This window comes from Euphorbia lathyris, chromosome 5 (assembly GCF_963576675.1).
Source record: "Euphorbia lathyris chromosome 5, ddEupLath1.1, whole genome shotgun sequence".
NCBI classification, from domain to species: domain Eukaryota; kingdom Viridiplantae; phylum Streptophyta; class Magnoliopsida; order Malpighiales; family Euphorbiaceae; genus Euphorbia; species Euphorbia lathyris.
The window spans coordinates 16,026,442-16,049,904 of NC_088914.1; the positions used below are offsets into that span (position 1 = coordinate 16,026,442).

A 23,463-nucleotide genomic window follows, 5' to 3' on the forward strand; every position below is an offset into this window, starting at 1 on the left:
TGGCAAGCAGCCAGCCCAACAAAGAAATATATGAGCAACAACTTGAAAATTACTACACATTGGAAATATTTTCATTTGAATGAGATAAGATGATTCACTGAAATAAATTATATAAATTGGGATTAGAAGATGATGCAGTTAGCATCTTTCAACTCGTTAACAATCTGATAAATGGAAAGAGATGGAGGAGTTAGAGAGAAAAAATATTTGCAGACAAAAACAAAGATAGAGAGAAAGGGGAAATGGGGAGATTATATTTTTTATTTAGTATTGAGGTTATTTTTGTAATTTCACTATATGTGGGTCCCATTTATAAATGGATAATAAAAAAATGATGAGGTGGCACGTTGACTTTAGGTTGAACGGTTATTTTAATCGGTTATACACCAAAGTGGGAGGTCACCTATAAGTTCATATATATTAGTGAGACAAATTGAAGGCTGTACACCAAAGTGTGAAATAGGGCAAATGTTGTACATCATTGATGAAATTTGCCCCCATCCTTTTGATCTTATGCGTTTGACACCGTTGTTTATGTTATTAATTGGATTCCTACATCTACTATTGAATTTGATATTCCATTTCTCAAATTGTTTGGAAAATTATATGATTATTCTCAATTACGTGTGTTTGGGTGTTTATGTTACCCATGGTTTCGTCCCTATGCACCACACAAATTAGCTCCTCATTCTACTAAATTAGCTCCTCGTCCCTATAAGGGTTTTCATTGCTTTGATCCTGTGTCTTTTAAATTATACATCCCACGCCATGTCATTTTTTATGAGCATGATTTTCCATTTGATGATCTCAATAAATGTGCCCAACATGTCCATGATCCCACACTTATTTTGGTTGCACCACATGTTACTTATCCGTTGATATTTTCTAGTGCTGATTCGATCCCAGAAACTTCACGGCAATCTTCAGTTCATATTGAATATGCCCCTACTTCCTCTTACCGGTCTCCAAATCTTCCTTCACATTCGATACCTGATTTGCAGCCTGCTACTCCTACCTTACTGAATTTGACGTCCCCTACCATGCCTCTTGTGCGATCCGAGGCTGTTGTCTCTCCGGTGACTGCTTCATCAGATAATTCACATGCAATAATTGCTCCGCTACACACTGTTATCAACACTCATCCAATGACTACTACAACAAAAGGTGGAATTTTCAAACCTAAGATGCTTGTCCACAAAATCGAGGCTGATCCCACTACATTTTTACAAGCATCTAAGCATGAATATTGGCGAAAAGCTATGGGTGAAGAATATCATGCGCTAATGGCTAATGGAGTCTTGTTCCTCTTCCTCCGGGGGCCAATCTTATTGATAATTGGTGGTTGTTTAAAACTAAAACCGATGCGAGTGGGGCAATAGAACGGGATAAAGCTCGTCTGGCCGCAAAGGTTTTCATCAGCGACCTGGGATTGATTATTCTGCTACTTTTAGTTTGGTGGTTAAGCCTACCACTATTCGGTTTATCCTTTCTTTGGCAGTGACTTATGGTTGGGATATTACTTAGCTTGATGTGTCCAATGCATTTCTACATGGTGATTTGCATGAAGCTGCGTATATGGTGCGGCCCTCTGGCTTTGTGGTGGATCCGGCTAATCCGAAATTAGTGTGCAAATTGCACAAATCTTTATATGGATTGAAGCAATCACCTCTTATGTGGCATGAGAAGCTTACTTCAAAGCTTTTGGAGTTTGGTTTTCACGGATCCAAAACCGACACTTCATTTTATTTCTAGCTCTCAGGCAAGGTGCGTGTCTATTGTCTGATCTATGTGGATGATTTGTTGGTGACTGGGAATGATTCTGGTTTGATCACAAAATACACAAGTTTTCTTGAACTTAATTTCGCTATTCGATATCTGGGATCATTGCATTATTTTCTGGGCTTATAGGTGACCAAGAATTCGAATGGTTTATTGTTACATCAATTCAAATCTGTTCATAATATTCTCAAAAAGGCTAATATATGGTTGATTGCAAATTGATCTCAAGTCCGGCTAATCCTTCAAAGTAAGAACAAACTTAGCCTATACGTATAAAATGATCTATTTGATTCTCAGAATTTATTTATCTATTGATCTTTTAAATTTGCTTATAAGTCATCTATTCATACTTGAATTTAAGATATTTGCATAATTTTAATTGTGAAAAAATGTAAAAGGGAGGGGAGAGGCTATAGATTGGATTAAATTGAAAATATTCAATTTTCATATTTTTGTGGAGTACATTAATAAAATAACTAAAGACTGGATTTTTTTCTGCTCTTATTCCAGTTTATATTGAAGAAAAGATGAGCTATTAAGATGTCATATCATGATTCAAAAAAAAAAAAAAAAGATGTCATATCTAAGAACATTGAGATTATGGGACATATAACAATCAATCATATTTAAAAAAATTAATGTGTATATAAAGAAACCAACTAAATATTTACATTTGATGATCGCTAATCACACGTTGTCATTCTGTTTAGTTGTTTCAATTTTCATACGAAATTTCACAACCGAAAATCACTTGTTTCTTTGTTCATACAATCTTAGAATACCAGTTCTTCTCCACCCAAGTAGCAAACATCTCACGGGCAATTTAATAGATCTCCTTATATACGTGCTAAGGATCAAATACAATTGATTACTATACGTTCGGGTGCAAGTTAAGACGTTAAATTGTATGATAAGAAACTATTAAATTGTAAAATTTATATAACAATTCCTCATTGCATAACATAAACTAATACATGCCTACAAGATTCTAATTCCTAGACAGCTGCAGAAAATCAGAACATCAACTCCTAATCCTAAGCCTACAACAAGATTTTGTTCAATTTTTTCAACAAAATCTTATTCACTAGTTTAACAGATTATTCAACACATCCCTTCATTTTGATCATCATAAAGATGCTACTTTTAATTTCTGTGTCGAATTCAAAACGCACAGACCGGATTTCTTCAGCAGCATTCAATCAGTCTGTTCTGTACTAGTTACAGTGGAGGACAAACAGTGCAGTACCGTGCATCTCTATTGCCATTGATATCGAGTCTTTCGCCGGAAAATCTTTACCACTCCACACTTCACTGCTTTGACATGAGTTTTTATTCAAGTTTTTCCCAGGCAATTCCTTACCGATGTCCGATATCTTTGCAGATATTACCGTCTTATGTGGGTTCAGATTGAAGAAAGCAACATATATCTCTCCTGATCAGTGTAAACAACAAACTAATTGTTACCAAGAGAGCTGATCCGATCGTACAAGTGCAACGACACAAATATTGTGTAGTTAAAAGAAACAAAACAAGTAGAGGAGCTATGCTATCTATCTGTTGAAATGTAGTGAAAAAATCGAACCTTTTCTTCCGGTTGCAATCCACGAGCGAATTCCGCTGGGGCCGGTTTTAGCTGCATTTAGAAAATGTCAAGCAATTTGTATGATGTATATGTGAAAACTCTATTTCAGCTTCAACTATGTTACCTTCCACTGAATCTACTTTAGCACAGAGACCAGAATAATTGCTGACAAGGGCTCCGTCGTTGTTCAACTTCCACTTCTGTCGAAGATGAATATTCCGTCTTTAAGTATGATTAACATCTATTCTGCATTTGTTTGAGCAGAAGACTGAAATTACCTGGTTGGCATCCCATTTGCAAGTTGAAAATGAACCATTTCTCAATTCTTTTGAAGTAAGCTTCTCTCTTCGAGAAGCATCTAAGCAAAACTCGAGTCCGTCGCTTGAAAACGAATGCAGTTCCTTTTGCTTATAGATAATCCCTTCATCCCTACATTACCAATCATAGTGTCAAAACAAGTGGAAGCAACAATTAACATTTTATTATATACATAAAAGATTAATAGATGCTACGTGTTCAGGAAAACGTTTTTCTTGTATAGGCATAAAGGTTTGTTGCTTTTCGAGTTCTTCCAGCAGATCTGTTTTGTATCTTGGTGAAGAGCTGCAACAGACCAACCATTGCATTTCGGATCTTTGCACGTACTTATGCTTAAAACGTGTTCATGTGATATCTTCGGTTTCATCTCGAATCTTTTCGATCGTAGCGAGAAATCCTTAGTCTTGGAGAGACTACTAATAAATGGAAACTACAAAAGCAACAGAAATTTATACGAAAACTAATGATTAAAAAGATGGATGTTGCAGATGTATCGAAAAGAAGACGAGCTTATGTACCTCCTTATTATTTGAGCTAAAAGAATTAATTTCTAAAATGGTAGGATTAGTGATCAAACTGTAGGTGAAATCATCAAGCTTCCTTACATCTCCTCCAAACATGAGAGGAGACTTTGCCATTGCCCACAAGGTCATCTATGGACGAAAATACAAACCAAAATCAACAAAGAAGCTCATTTGGTATGCAATATAGAGATCCGGTATGGCATCATTTTTATACCTGAGTTTTCTGCTCATCTGGATTAAGGTTACACGTTCTGTGCGGACCTTCATTGGAACCTGTAAAACACAAAAGCGAAGCAACTGCTCAACTAGGACTGTCGATTTTTGACACGATTTACAGAGACAACCTTCCTGACACGACACACTTCACACAGTTAGTATTTTTGTTTTATTTATATCATATATAATCATGTGGCACCCCACAACAACAACAAAGCCTTAGTCCCGAAAGATTCGGAGTCAGCTAACATGAACTAAAATTTTGGGGTGCAACACGAGGACTTCTCAAGAGGTCACCCATCTTAGTACTACTCTCGCCCAAGCATGTTTAACTTCGGAGTTCTGATGGGATCCGGTGCATTAGTGCTGGTAGGATCGCACCCTTTTGGCACCCAAATGTGTAAAAATAAAAATATTAGGTGCTCAATGTGTGAAAACAACGAATGTTCAAGGGCTCAGGATGCTTTAATCCCCTTTCTATAATAAAGTTATCCAAGAAGCTAGAATTTAAAGAAATTAAACAGCATTCTTCAAATTCTTATAACCTGGGTCAGTAAGCCATCCCAGAGGGAGCATATCGAGGTCGGGCCAGGACTTCCCCAGCAAACCCTCAGCACCAATCATATTAGCAGTAGAGAAGTCCCTGGTGCAAAAGAACAGTGTTGCATTCGATAAAGTGCGTAAAACAAGAAGCAAAGATCAATAGAAATCAGAACTCCAGACTGTTCGTATATATTGAATGTACATATTACCTTGAAACATCAAAATGGGATGCTACGTCTCCCCAAGTATCCCAATCATCGCCGGTTATCCTGTACATATTGACTAATCCACTTATTTCTTTGGCCATGTTTGGTGTCACACTTGTTCCGGGAGATAAAGAGTATAGAATGGGTCGATCGAGCTTTTTCAGAACCTGAATAAAGTTTCTCCACATGTAATCTCATCTTTGTTCACAAAGAATCAATAGCAATATCAGTAGTCTACTAAAAATTTCTATGTACCTCTGATACAAAAGATATCTCTTCTATATCCAAGTCGTCACCGAATACGCAATCATTTTTTACTGTGAAAAAGAATACAAAAACAAAGTTAAAAGATATTGAAATAAAGCTGTTTGCATTACTGAATAAGTCTACCATTGTGTATAAGAAGTACAATGAAGTTCAAAACCGAGTTCTTTACTTAAAAAACGAAAGCACATTATCCGATATTTCATATTATGTTGGCTGGAAAAACAAAGCAGATCATGATTAAGCATTTACCGAAATCAACACCCCACTCGGCATATTGTTCATAAAGTGATCTTAAGAAGGCTCTTCCTGCTCCCAACTTAACATTTACGCTCATGAAACCGTGTTGCATCCACGCACAAGTTCTCTCCTTGATCCCAATGTCTTTGGCTGTCCATTTTTTACCAGACTCTACATAAGCACCTCCCTAGTTAACAGCAAAAACAAGGCTCAAGCATTAGAATTCGATTGTTCAGCTACATTCATCCGAAAACATTCAAATGGTCAATAAATACCGTTTTTGTATCTAAAATAGGGGTATTGGCATTGTATGCTTGTGTGCTTATTCCTCTCATCACATGGATCCCAAATTTCAAACCCAAGCTGTGAACTTTCTTGGCTACTTCAGTGAACCCTTTTCCGCCTTTGGAAGAAGGCCATCGATCCGGAGCAGGGACCATCCTTCCCCATTCATCAATCACATCGAATCCAAGAGAATCAACATAAGCACCTGGCACTTTTCTCCTATACCAAAGGTAGTCTAGTACAACATACTGCAGAGAATAGAAAAAGATTACATTTTTATTCACATCAATCCGTAACTCAAATAGTTAGGCAACATCCACCATGTTTGTACCTCATACCCATGAGCTTTTAGACGCTGAGAAACGATTTCAGCACTTTGCAAGAACTCTTCTTCAGAAATGGTCCAGCAGAAAGAATCATATGAATTCCAACCTCTAGGTGGGAAGCTAGCATGATCTCCCACAGATAAAACCCTGAAATGATTCTAATTTATATAACATTTGGGATTTACATGAACAACATATTTGAGATAGCAAGAAGAATGTCAAAAGTTACAATTTTTAATTTTAGAACATTTCAAGAAGAAAAGGGAAACGGTAAATTACACCCATTGCCCCTCAACTTTATCCTTACTTTCATTATAGCCCCTGAACTTCAAAACCATACATTACAAACCCTAAACTTTGCACTTTATTTTGTTAGGGTTTTGAATGAGAGGAGAAAATGAGGATTTTGAGAGTTTTTGATAGGGTTTTTTAAACTTTGCACTTTATTAACATAATAGCCCCTTTTAATATTGATCAAGATGAACATCTATTATAGAGTTAATGGAAATATACTAAACAAGTTTAATTTTTAAACTTTTGGTTTTGAAGTTATTTAGGTGTTGTTTAGTTAAAAGGAAAGATTTTTTTCTAGCGTTCCTGCATTTTATGTCCATGCCCGTGTCTATTTTTGTTTATAGGCTATTTTAGGAAGGTTATGTTTTAAAAATACTGTTTCCTTGTGTCCGTGCTCGTGTCCTTGTTTAGAGAAAGAAAGCTCCAAAAATGGTTATTTGGAAAATCGAAAACAGTTAATCCATGGGAAATCCGGCTCTAAACTAACTTAATTCTTGTAGTTATCTATTATTGAGATTGTGATCGGCCAATTTTACTCCGTAAACAATAGGAGTCATTACAAAATTCAAGGTTCTATAATATCTGGGTTGACATTAAGGGGCACAATGAAAAAAAGGTAAAGTTTAGGGATCATGGATGTAATTTTACCAAAAGAGAAAGGTACCCAACAAATTTTACAATAAAAAACCACATTCCCAAACATACCAGTCCAACCAAGAAGAAAAAAAGGGTAAACCTGAATTGGGTTTTCAATGAATTTCAATCATCAACAAAATTTAACACAAAAACACAGAAAATTAGCAAAAGATATGATGAAAACAATTAGTAAAAATTAGATATAATGGCATTAACAATAAACACAAAACACGCCCAAATAACAGAGAAAGCGAGAGAGGAACCTGTGGAGAGAAGAAAGAGCAAGGAAAAGAATCAGAGAGCTGAAGAGTTGGATCTTCATGGTACTAACTAATTTACAAGAAATTAGTACTATCTATCTCTAAAGAAGAAGAATAAAAGAAAAGACAAAGTTTTGATCTTTAATTTAATGGGGTTGGAGGACGGTGGTGGCTTAACGTGTAGGAATACTCTATTTCGTCTTTTTCTCTGTTTCACAGTAAAAAAAGAGAGAGTAAGAAGATCTGTGTATGATCGCTGGTGTGGTGTCTTCTGCTCATATATACTATAACCAGACAAAACTCTGAAATTAAAAAAAAAAAAAAAAAAATGGAAAATTAATAAAATGCTAAAAAATGGAAATTATAATTTGATTTGGAAGCTCCATCAGCGTTCTTGTCACTTTGGTTAAGTGAAGAAAGTATTATTACCGCGACAAGAAGACCTTATAGGAAAAATGTTTTTAATATTGTCGGAAGAAAAGGTTGTCCTAATAAATAAAATTTCTACTACTTATCTAAATAAGGAAGATGATAGTAATACTTATCTTGAAAAATGTGTCGGAAGATGGATCAGTGTTGTATTGTATTACCATCAATGTCGATCATAGTGTAAGGAAGTTGGTTACTCTCTTTATTGAAAAATTCTTACCATTGCTAAATCTGCTGCTGTATAATTTGTCGGCAGTAAAAAGATGCTGACTTTTTCTTGTCATTTTTTAACTAGTTCAATTCCTTTATTTCCTCTATTCTTTACCCAAACTTGAATATTTGTTGTGTATATAAATATTAAATATAAAAGTGAAAGATAGCTGATAGTGTAGATGACGGGTTTGAGTCTTAAAAGCGGTCTCATATCAAAAAATTGATGGTAAAAAACTTGCCCCCAATACACCCTTGCGGTGGGATCACTCCATGGACCCTCCCTTTTATGCATTTAGAGGAATTAGGATAATTTTAAGTATTAATTCTTATCTTTTAACTATATATTTTTAAAAAGTTCGATTGACCAGTTCGGGATTGTTCATATACTTTCTAAGTGACCCGTTCGCAATTAGAGTTCTTTTTTTATTATTATTATTTTTGCCTGCATTGCCATAATGAATGTTGCCATCATTTTGAACTCATGAATTTCCATTATCAATGCTAGCTTAAATAAGAAGATAAAATAGAAAAAAAAAAAAAAAAAAAAAACACCTGCACATATCAACTCATAATTTACAGAATCTCAACTGATACATAATTTCATCAATTTGTCTCTATATTTTACCTATCTTTTGGAGACAAAACCGCTGAATGCCCCAGCAAGAATAACACTAAGTTACATGATAAGTTCCAACCAAATGTTGCCAAAAACCTCTGAAAGCAAGCCCTTACCTTACTTACCTGTCAATGCATAATCATACTAACATATCTGCTTTTCTCCTCTTCAAGCATTCGTGTCCTAAGGACGGGCAGGTTCATTTAGCCTGGAATAGATGCAATCAAGCTTTACACATGCAAGGTGTTAGCGGGTTTTCCCAAAGGTCATAGTGAGGGAACGTCTCTTCTGGCAATCCGGTTCGTGTTTGGTGGGTTACGATTACATCTTCTACAAAAGTAGCCCACCCCATGTAGGGGTCTCCAAAAGATTTAGACATGAGCCCTTTGTCTGGTTTTATGGATTTGTGCTGGTGACCCATGTACCTTCGTGCCCCGATGATTAATTTAGCGAAATTGCCTCCATGAGTCATCACAAAAACATCAGATTTCAGGCAGACCAAGAAGTCAAGGGCTGCTAGACTTGTTACATGCTTCCTGAAACTATCCAACTCTTCCTTTGTAGCCAACTCCTCCTTTGTTACCTGTTAATGAGTCAGGATGAAAATATTACTAAAAGTAATCACAGGGAAAAATTGTAATAAATAATTTTCCACAAAGGAAAAAGTGGCTTGAAGTGGAACTTCCATTATCAAGAAAAAATAACTACATCCAAAGAGATCAGCGATAACAAAAATAAAGAATGCATATAAACAGGTGCATCAATGAATGGGGCAAAATTCTTTCATTCTTTAGGTGACTTCAGACTATTAGTGGGATGATGATGAAATGAGAGGGCCAACAGCTGGAGAGGGGAGACCATGGTATTATTTGTGGATTTGCTACAAAAAGTTTTCATCTTTTATAGAATTACTTCATAGCATACGAGGCCAAAAATATAAAACTGAGGTAGATGGAAGTAGTTTGTCAGACAATCCAAACGCCATTTAGAATAATTATTTATGAAAAGAAGAACATGTTTAAGCCTGTGATCAATTCAATTGTACATTAAGCCCCTCTTGGACACCGGGTTATGTGTGTGATTCAAACTCCATTCTCCGTTTAGTGCGAGTGAAACTGTCATCATGTCCCTAACGTAAAACAGTTAAATTGAATGAGTTTGATTGTTTACTTAAGCGTTAGTGTAAAGTAATTTTGGGGTTGATGTAGTAAGGTTATTTTAGGGGTAGACATGACATCTTAGAAAAAGATTATCTGCGGTCGCGATCTATATATCAAGTGAGGTGTTAAAACAATGACATTTGGAAGTTCCACGCAGACTAAACGGAGTTTGAATCACACACATACCGTCCAAGAGAGGCTTAATGTGTTAAAAAATACTTGATCAAGACCTTAATGTATCCAGTTAAAAATCATGGGCTTAATGTATCCAGTTAAAAGATAATGAGCTTAATGTGTTAAAAAATTAATTGATCAAGGGCCTAGTAATGTATCCATTTAGAAGATCAAGGGCTTAATCAATAAAAATTGACTTGACCAGGGGCTTAAATATATACTTTTCCATTATTATTGATGCCCAAATATGCATATCTTAGAAAGATCCAAATGACTTCTTATCCATGCCTAGTCATCCTAACTGAACTGCACATACAGAAATGTACTTAACTGATGTCACATAGGATTCACAGGCCTTACCAGATTTGGGAACATATTCCGCAATGGAGCCATTCGATTCTGTCCACCATATACTTGGCCAGATGCAACGTAAATCTGAGTTTCCTTCGGATAACCCATTGCACGAAGAATCACTGCTACTTCCCCAGGTTCAAGAGGGCACCGTCCTTCCTTCCTCTTTTCTAGGGCCAGTTTCCATAGATGGGAACCATTCTGCAGAACGTATCACCAAAAAGCTCATAATATATCCATGGGTATTTGGGTTTTAACTTGTAAGTAAAATCAGAAAGTTTATAAATCTTGCACCTTGTATCGTCGAGGCCATTCTTTTTTTCTGTATTCTGCCATTAAGGCTTTCTCCTCTCTTGTCCCGACGAAGTCACAGAATGATAGGCCCACCATCCCTTTCTCAAATCTAAGATGAAGAGCCCTGTGTGATGAGTAAAGGTTAGTAGCATAAATTTAGAGTTAACAAAACTCCAAATGAGTTTTTCTCAATTTAAGATATCAATGAGACATACATATAAGGATTTGAACCTCCTGTACGGTTTTGCATCCTAGATACCAACAAATCAGCCATCTTCTCTATTTCAGGAAGAAATTTCAGGGCATGATAATTTACCCTGCACCTTAGCCGGTTGATTTCTTGTGGAACATTATCATACCTGAGCCAAACACAAATATAAAGAAAGAAGAAGTTAGAAGACCAGAAATAACCGGGAGCCCACATTTTTAGGCAAAAGCAAAACAGTTAGCAGAGAACTGCTTGGATCTTAACATTTATGACTTACCCAAGCCGATCAACGAAAGGCTTTAGGGCCATAATTTTCTTCTCCTTGATTCGGGGTAGCACATTATCAATATAGAAGTCAGCAGGTGCATATTTCGGAATATTTTTCACTGTCCGTCTACAAATATCAGATAAAGTGTATTTCATAAAATGCATATTAGTTGCATCAAAATAGAATCCACACGCACACTAAGCTCATAATATATAAGCCAAATGAAAAAAATAAATGGAAATGTAAAGCACCAAACCTTATGCTTGAGAACAATTCTGCTTTGTCTGTAAACCAGTCAGGTATATCACGAACAATTCTTACATCATCCTTCAAATAGTCAATGAAATGATCAACATCGAAAATATCTTCAAATTTCCTGCATAGTTTTAGAAAGTTCACAAACAAAAGAACGCATTTGAGCATCTAAAATCATTATTTAACAAAATAATTTCGGCAATGAATAGAGGAAAATATTTCCATGCAAGGAAGCTCAGAGAAAGAACTACAAGGGACCCATTAAACAGCTTCATTAACTCATATGAAATGGTAAAGTTGAACATGTAAGTCCTTCCATGTCACACATCAAGAGAAAAGACTTCTAATAAACACTCCAAGCTCTCACAATAAGGTACGAAGAGAAAGCAAATACAAATATATACAGATTCTCATGAACATTCATAATATAATGCACTAGATTAGATGTAAGCTCTCAATATGAATGCTACAGACACAAGGAGAAATATAATGAAATCTTACGTTTGGTCCTTCCAAATCTGATCCTGCTTCAGCACAGGCAGAATAAGGGTGGCATTCATTATTTTGGCAACAGCCACTGCATTGCAAATCTGCATGCAAATTCACTATCATTAAATTACTCTGAACCTTAATCAGTGCATATCCTAGAAGCACTTAGAGGAAATTATTTTTCTTAAAATTACTAAGGCATCTATGAACAAGGAAAGAAACTTTAACAAGCAAATTATCAAAATCAGAAATTAAAAGTTGTACTAGCAAAAAAAAAAAAAACATTCGAAGACCAAAACCACTTTCTCAAAATATTTTTAAATTACTACAAGTCCTTTGGTAGTTCAAAACCACCTTCTTAAAATATTTTATATTAAGCTTAGACTTGTAGCATCTGATTCCCTATCAATATTTCCAATTGTATTCATTCGTTTGTAGCTGCATTTCTATGGTCATAGAGATACAACTCTGTGGACATTTTTGGTAATGGTGCTCATACATAGGTGCAGATCACTCTGAGGCTTTCAGTTCCTCCCCATTCCCTTTTTTTCTTTTTGGGTGGAGATTTGCAAATTAAACCAAAAAAGTACAATAAGAGGAAAAAAAAAAAAGGTAAACAAGGCTTTCTCAATTACACCATTTGAAATACAGAATCCATACAGCTATCCTTTGCTGATTTAGACCACCCTCAGCATGGATAAATATGTAACCATTTGTTTCATTCTCCGGAGGAAGATCTGCAAAGATAAAGAACGGTGACAAAGCAACTAGTTAATAGCAAAGAAGGAAGTTAGAGAATGAAGATAAGAAAAATATATATTTTCCAGTGGCGAGGTGAAAATTGTGCCAAACATTTAAACATCACCGAGGTTCTTCTCTTTGAGCAGATATAAATTGGAAATATAAAGTTAATACACATTACAAATGCATAAGCTCCTCTAAATTTGATACTTCCCCATCCAAATGGTATTATAAATTGGAATCTAGAATTAGGACAACATGCTATTAGAGAAGAGCAGCACTAATTAATATGCTAAAAAACATTAGATATAATGAAACACAAATCTAATGCCCTTACAAAAGTCTCTGAACCACATAGATCATCCATGCTAATGTGACAGGCCATATTAATCAGTTCTTGTTCAGCAATAAAGAGCCATGAAACATTTGAAGCATCGTTATGATTTATCAACAAATGTAATTATTCCGGGAATGAACATATTGTGAAGTTAGCACTTACCAATCATTTATCAGGGTTAGAACTGCCCTGGTGCATCTAAAGAAAGAAAATCTAGAACTCTATTTCCCTAAATAAACAACAATAACTTTCTCAAATTTTTGAAGTTGATAGAATGTGTGTGTGTGTGTGTGTTTAATGTTTAATGATTACCCTAATTATCATGAATATGGAAAGTGGAGAATCATACCCAACTACTTTTTGCATAAATGCAGTTCACAGTAAATCACCTGATATTCCACGGCGCTCAGCACAAGGTTTCCAAGAGATTGTTGCAGAATATGGATTCTCCCAAAGAGAAGCTGGTTCTTTGACCTTAAAATTTTTATATTATACAATAAAATATAAGCAAAGAAAAAAAATCATTAATAATGAAATTGATTGACAACAACTATAGAACAAGATCTGATCCTTTCGGAGCTTACATATGGACAACGGAGAACAATACCATCTTTTTTGCACAAGTAAGGAGCATTCTACAAAAAAAAAAAATGAAGAATGTTGGTAGTGAAGATCACCGTGGAATAAGCATGTATAAGTTTATCAAGTTGCTATTCTATCATTCAGATTCCATAAGTTTGGATGCAAGCAGCAAGCATGGCCTTTCCTCTCCAAGAAATTCTAGTAAGAACATAGAATGTTTGCAAACATCACATAACTTCCACCAGATAGCATAAAATTTTGAACTTTAATCCACAATTTAGCATATAAAAAATCATTCTGCCATACAGTATATAATGTGAAGCATATAAATACGTATAGCAGCAGATCAAAATGCACCTAATGCTGTGGCATTGCATACCAATATGCAACTAAAGTTTTGGTAGTGCATACCAAAATGCAACAAATGTTTCCCCAGTTCTTCATCTTATGCTATAAAATTTCAGAAAAAACATAAATTTGGTACAAAACATTAACTCTCATACATACTGCAACTCATTCGACCGAACTTGGCAATATACTACCAGCTTAAAAAACCCTGAGATAGTCTCTATATATATAGAGTAACAAACTAACAGCTACAGTCAAGAAACATCACAGAATCAAGTCCATGGGGATACAAATATACAGGTACATAAAAATCAGTCTTAAAGCTATATAAAAGCTTGCAAACTGTTACAAACATCAAATCGCAGGCAACGACTAAATATAACATGTGGTTGCTCTACTAAGATTAACAATTCAACTATCTATGCATAAATGCACGTCAGTATAAACTCACCAAACGATGGTAGATCGAGAAAACCGAGATCAATCCAGCAACAACGACAATAGCGAGCAAAATTAACGAGATCCTGGAATTGTAAGGAGAAACCCTAGGATCGTCACCGAAGAATAAGAGATTGGACCAAAATGGCCGGTCACGATCTCTAGAGAGGCTATGACGAGCGTAATGATGATCGTCATCATGAACAATGCTGTCATGGATTAGAGGCAACGCATCCTCATCTCGCTTCATCGGCGAGTTGCTGGTTCGGGACCCGAGCGAACTCGAGTGCCGGAGCTCCGCCATTGCTCGCTTCGGACTGAAAGCCAGCTCCTAATTTACTGCAAACCACTTCTCAGCTTAGTTTTTAACTTGCTCGTTGGTGGTGGTGGTGGTGGTGGTGGAAGGGAGCTTTCAGTTGAGATCGTGTTCGAAGTGTTAAAAGTGCCAAATCTGAAATTATATTTCTTTATAGAGGCATTTCAGACATTACGCCGAACAACATTTATAGGGTAAATAAATGGTCCCTTAACGTTATCCTTACTTTTTGTAAGCCTCTGAACTTCAATTTTACTAGTGGATCTCTTTCTAAAAAATCTTGCTCTTTCATAATACATCATGTTTGATTCAATCCATATGCACTATTTAAAAATATGTTTTTATTTGAAAAATGGAGTAGAACCATAAAAAAAAATATTATTAGATATATTAATACAAGATAATAATAAAAAATTTAGTTCAAATTAATTACATTTTTAATTTTTGTGCATTCCCTTAAAAATATATCTAATTAGGGAATGTACTACAGTGATCCGGGCAGCCTTCGGGGGTTCTCGTGGCTCTCGGTTATCGTCTCTGCGCGGGGAGCGATCTCTGTGAACACTCCGACGATCAAGACAGTTAGATGTTCGAGATGATTACTAAAGGAAATAATCGAAGAGCTTAGAGGGTACCCGATTGAGTAGTGAGTGAGAATGTGTCTTTACCTTTCCTATGTTGGGGGTATTTATAGTGAGCTGAGATGGCTTAGTGGGCCTTGCTCATTGGGCCTTTGGGTCCTGTTTGGCCTTTGTGATATTCTGAATCAAGTAGTCCCCCCGCGAACAGGTATGGCGAGCATTTCATGCGAGCGACAGAGTGAGTACCATAAAACGACGTGGTCGAGTAGCGAAACGGAGGTAGCGTAAGCGGACCGTTTTTTACTGAAGAGATTCCTCAATTTCCACGCCTTTGCTTTCAGGGCTACCGTTGTAGCATTAAATGTGACATTTATTTCCTTCTTGCACGCGCCGCCAGATGCCTTGGAGGGAGTGCTTTTGTCGGCGCCTTTACTTTTGGCCCTAGTATAAATACTGGGAGAGTGATTTCTTCTCATTTTCTGTTTCCTATTTCTCTTGGTGACTTGTCTCTTTCAATTGGAATCCCATCTTTGCGAAAGTTGGGTCGCCGCTCCGTGGAGTTCGACCGTCTGTAGGTTGGAGTGTCCGGTATTTTAGTGCTTCTCGTGCCATCTGGGGAAAGCTTTTTCTGGCCGTTTCTCCTCTTGCTTTTTTCGAAGGTCAGTCATACCTTCATATTTCTGCTTTTGTTTTACTATTTTCTTTGGGGAGAGGGAGTATGTCAGAAGGTTCTTCCCGGGGAGCCTTCAAACGATTGCCGCCTGTTACTCCGGGTGATTTCACGCTTCGTGACGCATCGCGGACCCGCTCCTCGAAGCGGAAAAGGCGGATAGAATCGGAAGTGGAAAGTAGTTCCCCTATTGTAAAGGGGAAGAATAAGAAGTCGGTCGTGCTACGAGCTGTACCGAGTAGGGAACGACCTGTTGGTGGTGTACGCCCTGGGGTTCTTGAGGTTGTGGTGTTTTTTTCGGACGATTTAATAACGTCGGCTCGCCATTTGGGTACATTATACGAAGACATGAGGGCCAAGTTGTGGACGAGGCAAGCGGGTGCGGTGGGTACCGATGGTAGGCGCTTTGAGCGGGTGGAGCGTCCGAGGAGGCCAGAGTCGTTCGCTGTAGAGGACGCCCACAGTATTATTGTGTCCGCGGATCTAGCCTCTATCTCCACGATTTATCGAATAGGCCAACCATACGAATTGGCTGCACTGGACGAGGAGGATCGTGCCCATCATGCGGGTGGGGCAAATGAACTGATGGTTTATGAGGAACAGCTTAAATCGGGGATGCGGCTCCCCCTTCTTCCTTTCTTTGTGGAGGTTCTGAAAGAATACGACCTTTGTCCTGGTCAAATTCACCCGAACTGATGGAGGATGATGGTCGGGTTTTACTCCCTATGCCGGTCAGCGGGATTTCGAGCAACTGGTCTTGTATTCCGTCAGTTCTTCCGGCCGAATAAAGGACCGCGATCACAGCATGTCACCTTTTCCCACCAGAAATTCAAAGTAATAGGGGGTCTGAAAGATAAAATGAATGAATTTAAGCATCGCTTCCTGCTTGTCCGGAAGTTGGACGGGGACTTTCCATTCCGAGTGGTCTGGAATGAGGATCCCATGGATTCTGGTCGGTGGCTGAGGCCTCGGGAAATGCTGGAATCGAAGACCCAGTTGGTAAAGTATCTGAAGGCCTTGCCTGCGGGAAAGGATCAGAAACAGGATATGGATGAACTCATCGGTCACTTCCTTGCCTCAGGTTATTACATCTGGAATCAGTGGCGGATGGCGCAGCTCCGGGGTTGGGTGGCGTCGGATTTTGAGAAGTGGAAAAGAGGGTATAAATTCTCAGTCGGTGAGCTTGCCGAGTTGGAGTCGATAACCGTAAACGTTGCTGTTGTAGGTGAGGTGTGTGGGTGGCGTAGATGTGATAGTGATTTTGCTTTTGTTTGGAAACGTGCCAAGTATTTGACTCCTTTGTTGTTTCTTTACATGTGTTGGGAATCCTCGGGTGAGCATGGATTTTGATCCGGATGAGTTTGGTGTTGGTATCAAGAATAATGAGGAAGCTTTTGCTGGTGCTTCGGCTTCTCTGGCTTCGTTCTCGTCGCTCGAAGATGCGAATCAGGTGATTCAAAGTATGGGTGGGGTACTCTCCGCAGCCGATGATGGGGATATGGCTACAGAGGTCCCCGAGGGGCTTCCTGTGAAAGAAAACGAGCTGGTCAAGGTGGGGGAGCAACCCGAGGTCGTGCTCGAAGATAGTTTGGTTGATGAGGGTCAGATTGAGGCTGTGTCGTCCCGGAAGCGAAAAATGAGCAAAGGGAAAGAAGTGATGGGGAGCGAGAAGGAAGGGTTGGTCACGGACGACGGTGATGGTGGTGCTAGCGAGAGCTCGAAGCGAACACGTGCCGAGGAGGAGGCCGAGTTGATGGCAGACCTAGTCGACAGGGTAGGCGATCATCTAGAGATGGTGAAGATGATGGACGTGAAGCTACCGAAGTTTCGCGAGTTTGTCATGGGGTTGTCAGTGCATACGGATATGATGTCGTCGGACTTGCCACGGGCGATGGCCCGGGTTGCCCGGGTCCCTGGGGAGTCATTTTGGATGGATGGTGCATCGAAGATGAATCTGGGGATAGAGACTTTGTCGGCTCTTAATGTGGTAAGTTCTCCTTAATATGTTGTGACTTATTTAAAGATCAGAGTCCCATTGTGTTGTTTTGTTCGCAGGCTTCCACGAATGCTAATATGGTATTCGACATGTGCGTGAATGATGAGAAAGTGTTCCGAGAGATGGAGCAGGGTCTGCGAGGTGCCGTGACCGAGCTAGAGGCGGCGAATGTGAAGTTGGCTAGTGCTGGCGAGTTACTGGAGCGTCATGAAGCCAAGATTGCCAGTTTGTCCGATCAGCTGGCGGATGAAAAGAAGAAAAATTCCGAGCTGCTGTAGGCGTCATCGCGTGATGCCGAAGAGCTGCGCTGTCGTAAGCTGCTGTTGAGGGCGGCAATGCTCTGGACTCGTCGCGTGAAAGAGACTTTACTAGATAAGACCCGTCAGCTTGCCGCGCTGGCCGAAGAGAAGATGAGCGCGCAGACGGAGAACGAGAGACTTCGTTGGGACCTTGAGGTAACTCGGAAAGAGGATGCTGACCTTCGTGCTTTTGCGAGGCAGCGTGAAGAGAAACTTGTTAAGATGGACCGGATGATGCTGATCGCTGCTGCTCATACTGCCAGATATGCTATCCCTCCAGAGGTTGTATTCTCTCCGGATGTTTTCGACAAGGAGGCCCAGGCGAAAACTGTCGAATTTTGTGGGCGTTTTAAGAAGAAGAAATAGGCGAAGATAGATTATCCTTTATTTGTTTTCTTTTGTAATGATGTAACCGTACTTTTCAGATTTTGGAAGATCTTTCGGAATGGTTCTCTGAATTCTATCATTATATTTCTGCAATTGATCTGATGTTTACTTTCACTGAACTGTCTTTCATGTCTTGTCTTCCTGGGCTATAAATAGGAGCCGATTTTGTGTTTATTTTGGGTTGCTTTTCTTTGCTAGGATTCTTTCTTGGTCGCTTGTCGACTTGTTCTTCTTTCGAAATGTCTCTTCGGGATATTGTCGATCCTACCAGAGTGCTTGAGGTGCAAAAGGCGATATCAGCGATGCCACATCCCTATGTGTACTGTCCACCGACTGGGGATCATGATGGGGAGCGGAAAGCCCGATATGCCTCCCCGGTGTGGATGAAACGAGGTGCTAACTCGCAAAAAAGAAATACGGAGAGTGAGAGTTCTGCTCCGTATACTGGGTCGGTAACGGATTCTTGCGAAGTAGTGGTTAGTGCGTTTTCTTCGACTGAGAAAAAGATTTGGTCGCAAAATGGTATTGGCTTTCTTAACCCTGATGAGACGGTCGCGCTTGTGTTGAACCCGCATCCTTCATGGATTAAGAGGCTTCTTGCCGATGAATTGGAAAGGGTGACAAACCTTCCTCTCGAATCTGAGTACCGGCGAGTGGGACGTCATGCTTCACCGTCTCGCCCGTATGGCTTGACATTTCTTGACCCTCTGAAGCCTCGTAGCGTGGTTTTTCTTGAGTTTTCCAGGCAGGGTTATCTCGGGCCTGTCCCGGCGAACCCAAATCATCGCGTGACTCGTGTTGGCAAGGCGTGCTTGTATCATAGGCAAAATGGACACAACACTGATGAGTGTGTGGATTGGCGAGCAGTGCATCAAGATTTGATGGATGATGAAGCTATCCCTAACCCTGACCGTGCCAATGTGTTGCCTTAGTAGATTTTGGTTTTGTAGTCGCAACCTGTTTGCGAGGGGTTTTCTATTGATGCTTTTAGATTTCTGTAATGGATATGTGCTTTTGATGTATGTTTAATGTATGACTTTTTGTTGATGAATTCTCTGATGCTTTTCCCTGCTTTGAAATTCGTATTTTTGTTTAACGGGTTATACCAGCGATGACCTCATTGGGTAGCTCACTTTTTGGTCAATCGGTAACAACATGGGGTTGTTTAGGCGATTGCTAAGAGGTGTTCGAGATGCTCGAGAAACCTTTGAATAACATTTAGTGTGATTGAGCGAGGACCTCATCGGGTAGCTTGCGATTTGATCAATCGGTAACAACATGGGGTTGTTTAAGCGATTGCTAGGAGGCGTTCGAGATGCTCGAGAAACCTTTGAATAATGTTTAGTGTGATTGAGCGAGGACCTCATCGGGTAGCTCGTGATTTGATCAATCGGTAACAACATGGGGTTGTTTAAGCGATTGCTAAGAGGCGTTCGAGATGCTTGAGAAACCTTTGAATAAAGTTTAGTGTGATTGAGCGAGGACCTCATCGGGTAGCTCGCGATTTGATCAATCGGTAACAACATGAGGTTGTTTAAGCGATTGCTAGGAGGCGTTCGAGATGATCGAGAAACCTTTGAATAATGTTTGATTTTGTTAAATAAACATTTGATTTGATTCGTCATTGATAGGTTACATGAGCTGTTGATAATACTTCTTCAATGTTTGGATGTTCCAACTATTGTCGAAAACCAGCCCGTCTAAGGAGGCGATTCTGTAGGCCCCGTTGTGTAGGACCGTGTCAACCTTGTAGGGTCCTTCCCACGTCTGTCCTAGCTTTCCTTTGGCGAGCGGGGATTAAGCGGCAGCCGCATCTCGGAGCATAAGGTCCCTTACTTGGAACGTGCGGGGTCGCACCCGTTTGTTGTGATACCGTGCCAAGTTTTGCTTATGGGCCGTGATGTGGAGCAGGGCATTAAGGCGTTCCTCCTCCAATCGCTCGCCGGCCTCAGTAAGCTCCTCATCATTACTGGCCTTCTCGTAAGTGATTTGGCGAGGAGATCGAAGGATGACTTCGGAGGGTGCCATTGCTTTCGCTCCATAGGTTAGGAAGAAAGGAGTTCGCCCCGTGCCGGAGTGCGGGGTTGTGCGATACGACCATAACACCGCTGGGATATGGTCGGGCCATGCTTGCCCTTTGACAAAAAGGTGTGCTTTTATTCCTCACAGAATCGTTTGGTTGCTGACTTCAGTGAGTCCGTTACTCTGAGGGTGTGCAACCGATGTGTAGCGCCCCCTGATGCCCCATTCGAAGCAAAAGTCGCGGAACTGAACGCAGTCAAACTGTCGTCCGTTATCTATCATGAAAGAATGAGGGACTCCGAAGCGGTATATTATTATTCGTTTGAGGAAGCTTATGACATTGTCAGCGGTTATCTTTGCGATGGCTTCTGCCTCAATCCATTTTGTGAAGTGATCGACCGTGACTACAATGAAACGCTTCTGTGCTAAGGCTAATGAAAAAGGGCCGAGCAGATCAACCCCCTATACGACGAAAGGCCAGGGTGTGATGATGCCCTTGAGTGGAGCCTCCGGCACATGATGTGTATTTACGTGCATCTGACATGCCTGGCATTTGCGCACTATTCGGGCTGCGTCTGAGTCCATGGTCTGCCAGTAAAGTCCCTGAAGCCAGGCCTTTTTCACAATGGATCGAGCACCCTGATGTGAGCTGCAGACTCCTTGGTGTATTTCTTTTAGACAGTAATCTCCTTCTTCCTCGGATATGCAACGCAACCAAGGCTGGCTGGATGACTTCCGATACAGGATGCCTTCATGCATCGCGTGCCGCTAGGATCGTCGAACCACGAGGGATGCTTGAGTCTTGTCTACCGGTAGGGCTCCATCCTCTAGATATCTGATTATATGACTCCTCCATCCGTTTGTTGCTGCATCGGCTGTGTCGATATGTAAGGAACATTGTGTGCTAATTGCTGGGGCAGCGGCGGTTTCTATAAGGGTATGCGGATCACTAGACTATTCTCCCGCTGCGAGGGCAGCGATGCCATCTGCCTCTTCATTTTCTTCTCGCGGAACGAGCTTTAGGGTGAATGTAACTCCCTTGCTTTTGAGATCCTCAAGCAGGGACTTGGTGAGCTCCAAGTAATGACACATCGTTGGGTCCTTTGCTTTGTAAGTGCCACTGATGTGGCTGACGACGAGCTTAGAGTCTGAGTACATTGTCAAGTGCCCTGTTACCATTGTCTTGGCTAGTCGGAGGGCCACGATCAGGGCCTCATACTCTGCTTGGTTGTTTGTGGTTGGAAAATCAAGTCGGATGGCGTATCGCAGGCGGAGGTCGTTAGGTCCCTGAATGGCGATGCCCGTGCCTGCCCGCCCCGGGCCATAAGATCCGTCCACACTCATAGTCCACTGGTCACTATTATGAGCTTTATCTCGGGAGAGGTCACCGGTTGATGACCCAGTAAACTCGACGAGGAAATCTAAAAGCACTTGAGCTTCGATCGTAGTGCGGGGCTCAAAGCGTACATCAAACTGCGACAGTCGGACCAACCAGTTGGTAATGTGACCAGAAACCTCGAGCTTTTGGACTGCCTTCTTTGAGAGGGTAATTGGTCTTGACGACAATCGTATGCGCTTGGAAATACGACCGTAGGCGTTCGGATGCTTGTGTGATGGCGAACAGAGCCTTTTCAACCTCAGAGTACCGGATTTCTGCTCCCTTGAGCACCTTGCTTAAGAAATATATTGGATAGAGCTCAGTACCCTCGACTTGAGTGAGAACCACTGCCACGGTTTCGTCGGCTATGGTGAAGTATAACTAGATGTCTCGGCCCTGTTTTGGTACTGACAGCAGGGGTGGTGTGGCGAGGAAGGTTTTAATGGCGTTGAAAGCCGTCTGACAGTCCGTGGACCATTTGAAGGGATGCTCCTTTTTTATTGCTCTGTAAAAAGGGAGGCAATGTTGTGCCGAGCAGGAGATAAATCGCCCCAAGGTGATGATCCTCCCATTAAGTGTTTGAATGCCCTGTAGGTTGTGCGTTGCTTTCATTTCTAAGATTGCCTCGATCTTCGTGGGATTAGGTTCAATACCTTTCTCCGAAACTACGCAACCGAGGAACTTGCCCGAACGAATTCCTAAGAAGCACTTTTCCGGGTTGAGTTTGAGGTTGTATTTTCGAAAATTTTTGAACACCTCTGCCAAGTCGCGCGGGTGATCACTTTCCTCCGTGCTCAAGATGACCATGTTGTCGATGTATACTTGTATCGTTTTGCCAATGAGGTGAGAAAACATCTTGTCTATCAGCCGCTGATAGGTGGCTCCTGCGTTTTTTAGGCCGAAAGGCATTACGTTATAACAATATGTGCCCTCATGCATTATGAATGAGGTTTTTTCAGCGTCGGCTGGGTCCAGGGGTATTTGTTGGAAACCGGCTATGGCATCAAACTGGGATAGGATTTTGTGTCCTGCTGTTTGGTCGAGAAGCTGATCTATGTTAGGCAGCAGGTAAGAATCTTTGGGACACGCTTTATTAACATCGGTAAAGTCTACACACATGCGGTACTTCCCGCTGGCTTTCTTTACAAGTACAACATTAGAAAGCCAATCCGGATAGTGGACTTCGCGAATAAATTTTACAGCCAAAAGTTTATCGATCTCTGCTTTGACAGCTGCCTGCTTGTCCCTCGCTTGTACCCGCTTCTTCTGTTTCAGAGGCTCGACAGAAGGATCGATATTCAACTTGTGAGTTGCCTGCTCAGGTGAAACGCTAGGGATGTCTTCGGTGCACCAGTCGAACACGTCTGAGTGTTCGGTGAGGACGACCTTTATTTCATCGACCAGCTGGGGCTGCAGCTTAGTCCCGATCTTCAGTGTC

The 23,463-nt window shown here is 40.3% G+C and overlaps 2 protein-coding genes and 1 non-coding gene across 3 annotated transcripts; all 3 read right to left on the reverse strand.

Moving 5' to 3' along the window:
* Window positions 1–2,663: 2,663 nt before the first annotated feature.
* LOC136230089 (uncharacterized) lies at window positions 2,664–7,780 on the reverse strand. The gene is made up of 14 exons (XM_066019027.1): window positions 7,477–7,780; window positions 6,289–6,430; window positions 5,948–6,205; window positions 5,685–5,859; window positions 5,424–5,485; window positions 5,172–5,335; window positions 4,965–5,062; window positions 4,418–4,476; window positions 4,198–4,332; window positions 3,874–4,109; window positions 3,640–3,790; window positions 3,486–3,561; window positions 3,362–3,412; window positions 2,664–3,211 (listed from the first exon to the last, which is right to left on the reverse strand). Exons 1-14 carry the CDS (start codon window positions 7,533–7,535, stop codon window positions 2,994–2,996), a joined length of 1,884 nt encoding a protein of 627 aa, XP_065875099.1. The 5' UTR covers window positions 7,536–7,780; the 3' UTR covers window positions 2,664–2,993.
* Window positions 4,684–4,802, reverse strand: LOC136231392 (5S ribosomal RNA). Its single transcript, XR_010689786.1, has one exon. It is a non-coding gene; the product is annotated as a 5S ribosomal RNA (ribosomal RNA).
* Window positions 7,781–8,656: 876 nt separating the features above from the next.
* Window positions 8,657–14,908, reverse strand: LOC136229483 (protein PECTIC ARABINOGALACTAN SYNTHESIS-RELATED). The gene is made up of 11 exons (XM_066018317.1): window positions 14,390–14,908; window positions 13,593–13,643; window positions 13,398–13,482; window positions 12,591–12,667; window positions 11,943–12,031; window positions 11,443–11,562; window positions 11,196–11,312; window positions 10,926–11,069; window positions 10,711–10,834; window positions 10,426–10,617; window positions 8,657–9,314 (listed from the first exon to the last, which is right to left on the reverse strand). Exons 1-11 carry the CDS (start codon window positions 14,678–14,680, stop codon window positions 8,955–8,957), a joined length of 1,650 nt encoding a protein of 549 aa, XP_065874389.1. The 5' UTR covers window positions 14,681–14,908; the 3' UTR covers window positions 8,657–8,954.
* Between the last annotated feature and the right edge of the window lie 8,555 nt (window positions 14,909–23,463).

Coding starts and splice junctions, on each gene's coding strand:
- LOC136230089 (XM_066019027.1), bottom strand. CDS start 7,535: ATGAAGATCCAACTCTTCAGCTCTCTGATTCTTTTCCTTGCTCTTTCT. Junction 5,336..5,423: donor AGATATCTTTTGTATCAGAG/GTACATAGAAAT, acceptor AACTTTATTCAG/GTTCTGAAAAAGCTCGATCG. Junction 3,791..3,873: donor AAAAACGTTTTCCTGAACAC/GTAGCATCTATT, acceptor TTGGTAATGTAG/GGATGAAGGGATTATCTATA.
- LOC136229483 (XM_066018317.1), bottom strand. CDS start 14,680: ATGGCGGAGCTCCGGCACTCGAGTTCGCTCGGGTCCCGAACCAGCAAC. Junction 12,668..13,397: donor TGAGCGCCGTGGAATATCAG/GTGATTTACTGT, acceptor TTATCTTTGCAG/ATCTTCCTCCGGAGAATGAA. Junction 11,563..11,942: donor CAGATTTGGAAGGACCAAAC/GTAAGATTTCAT, acceptor AAAACTATGCAG/GAAATTTGAAGATATTTTCG.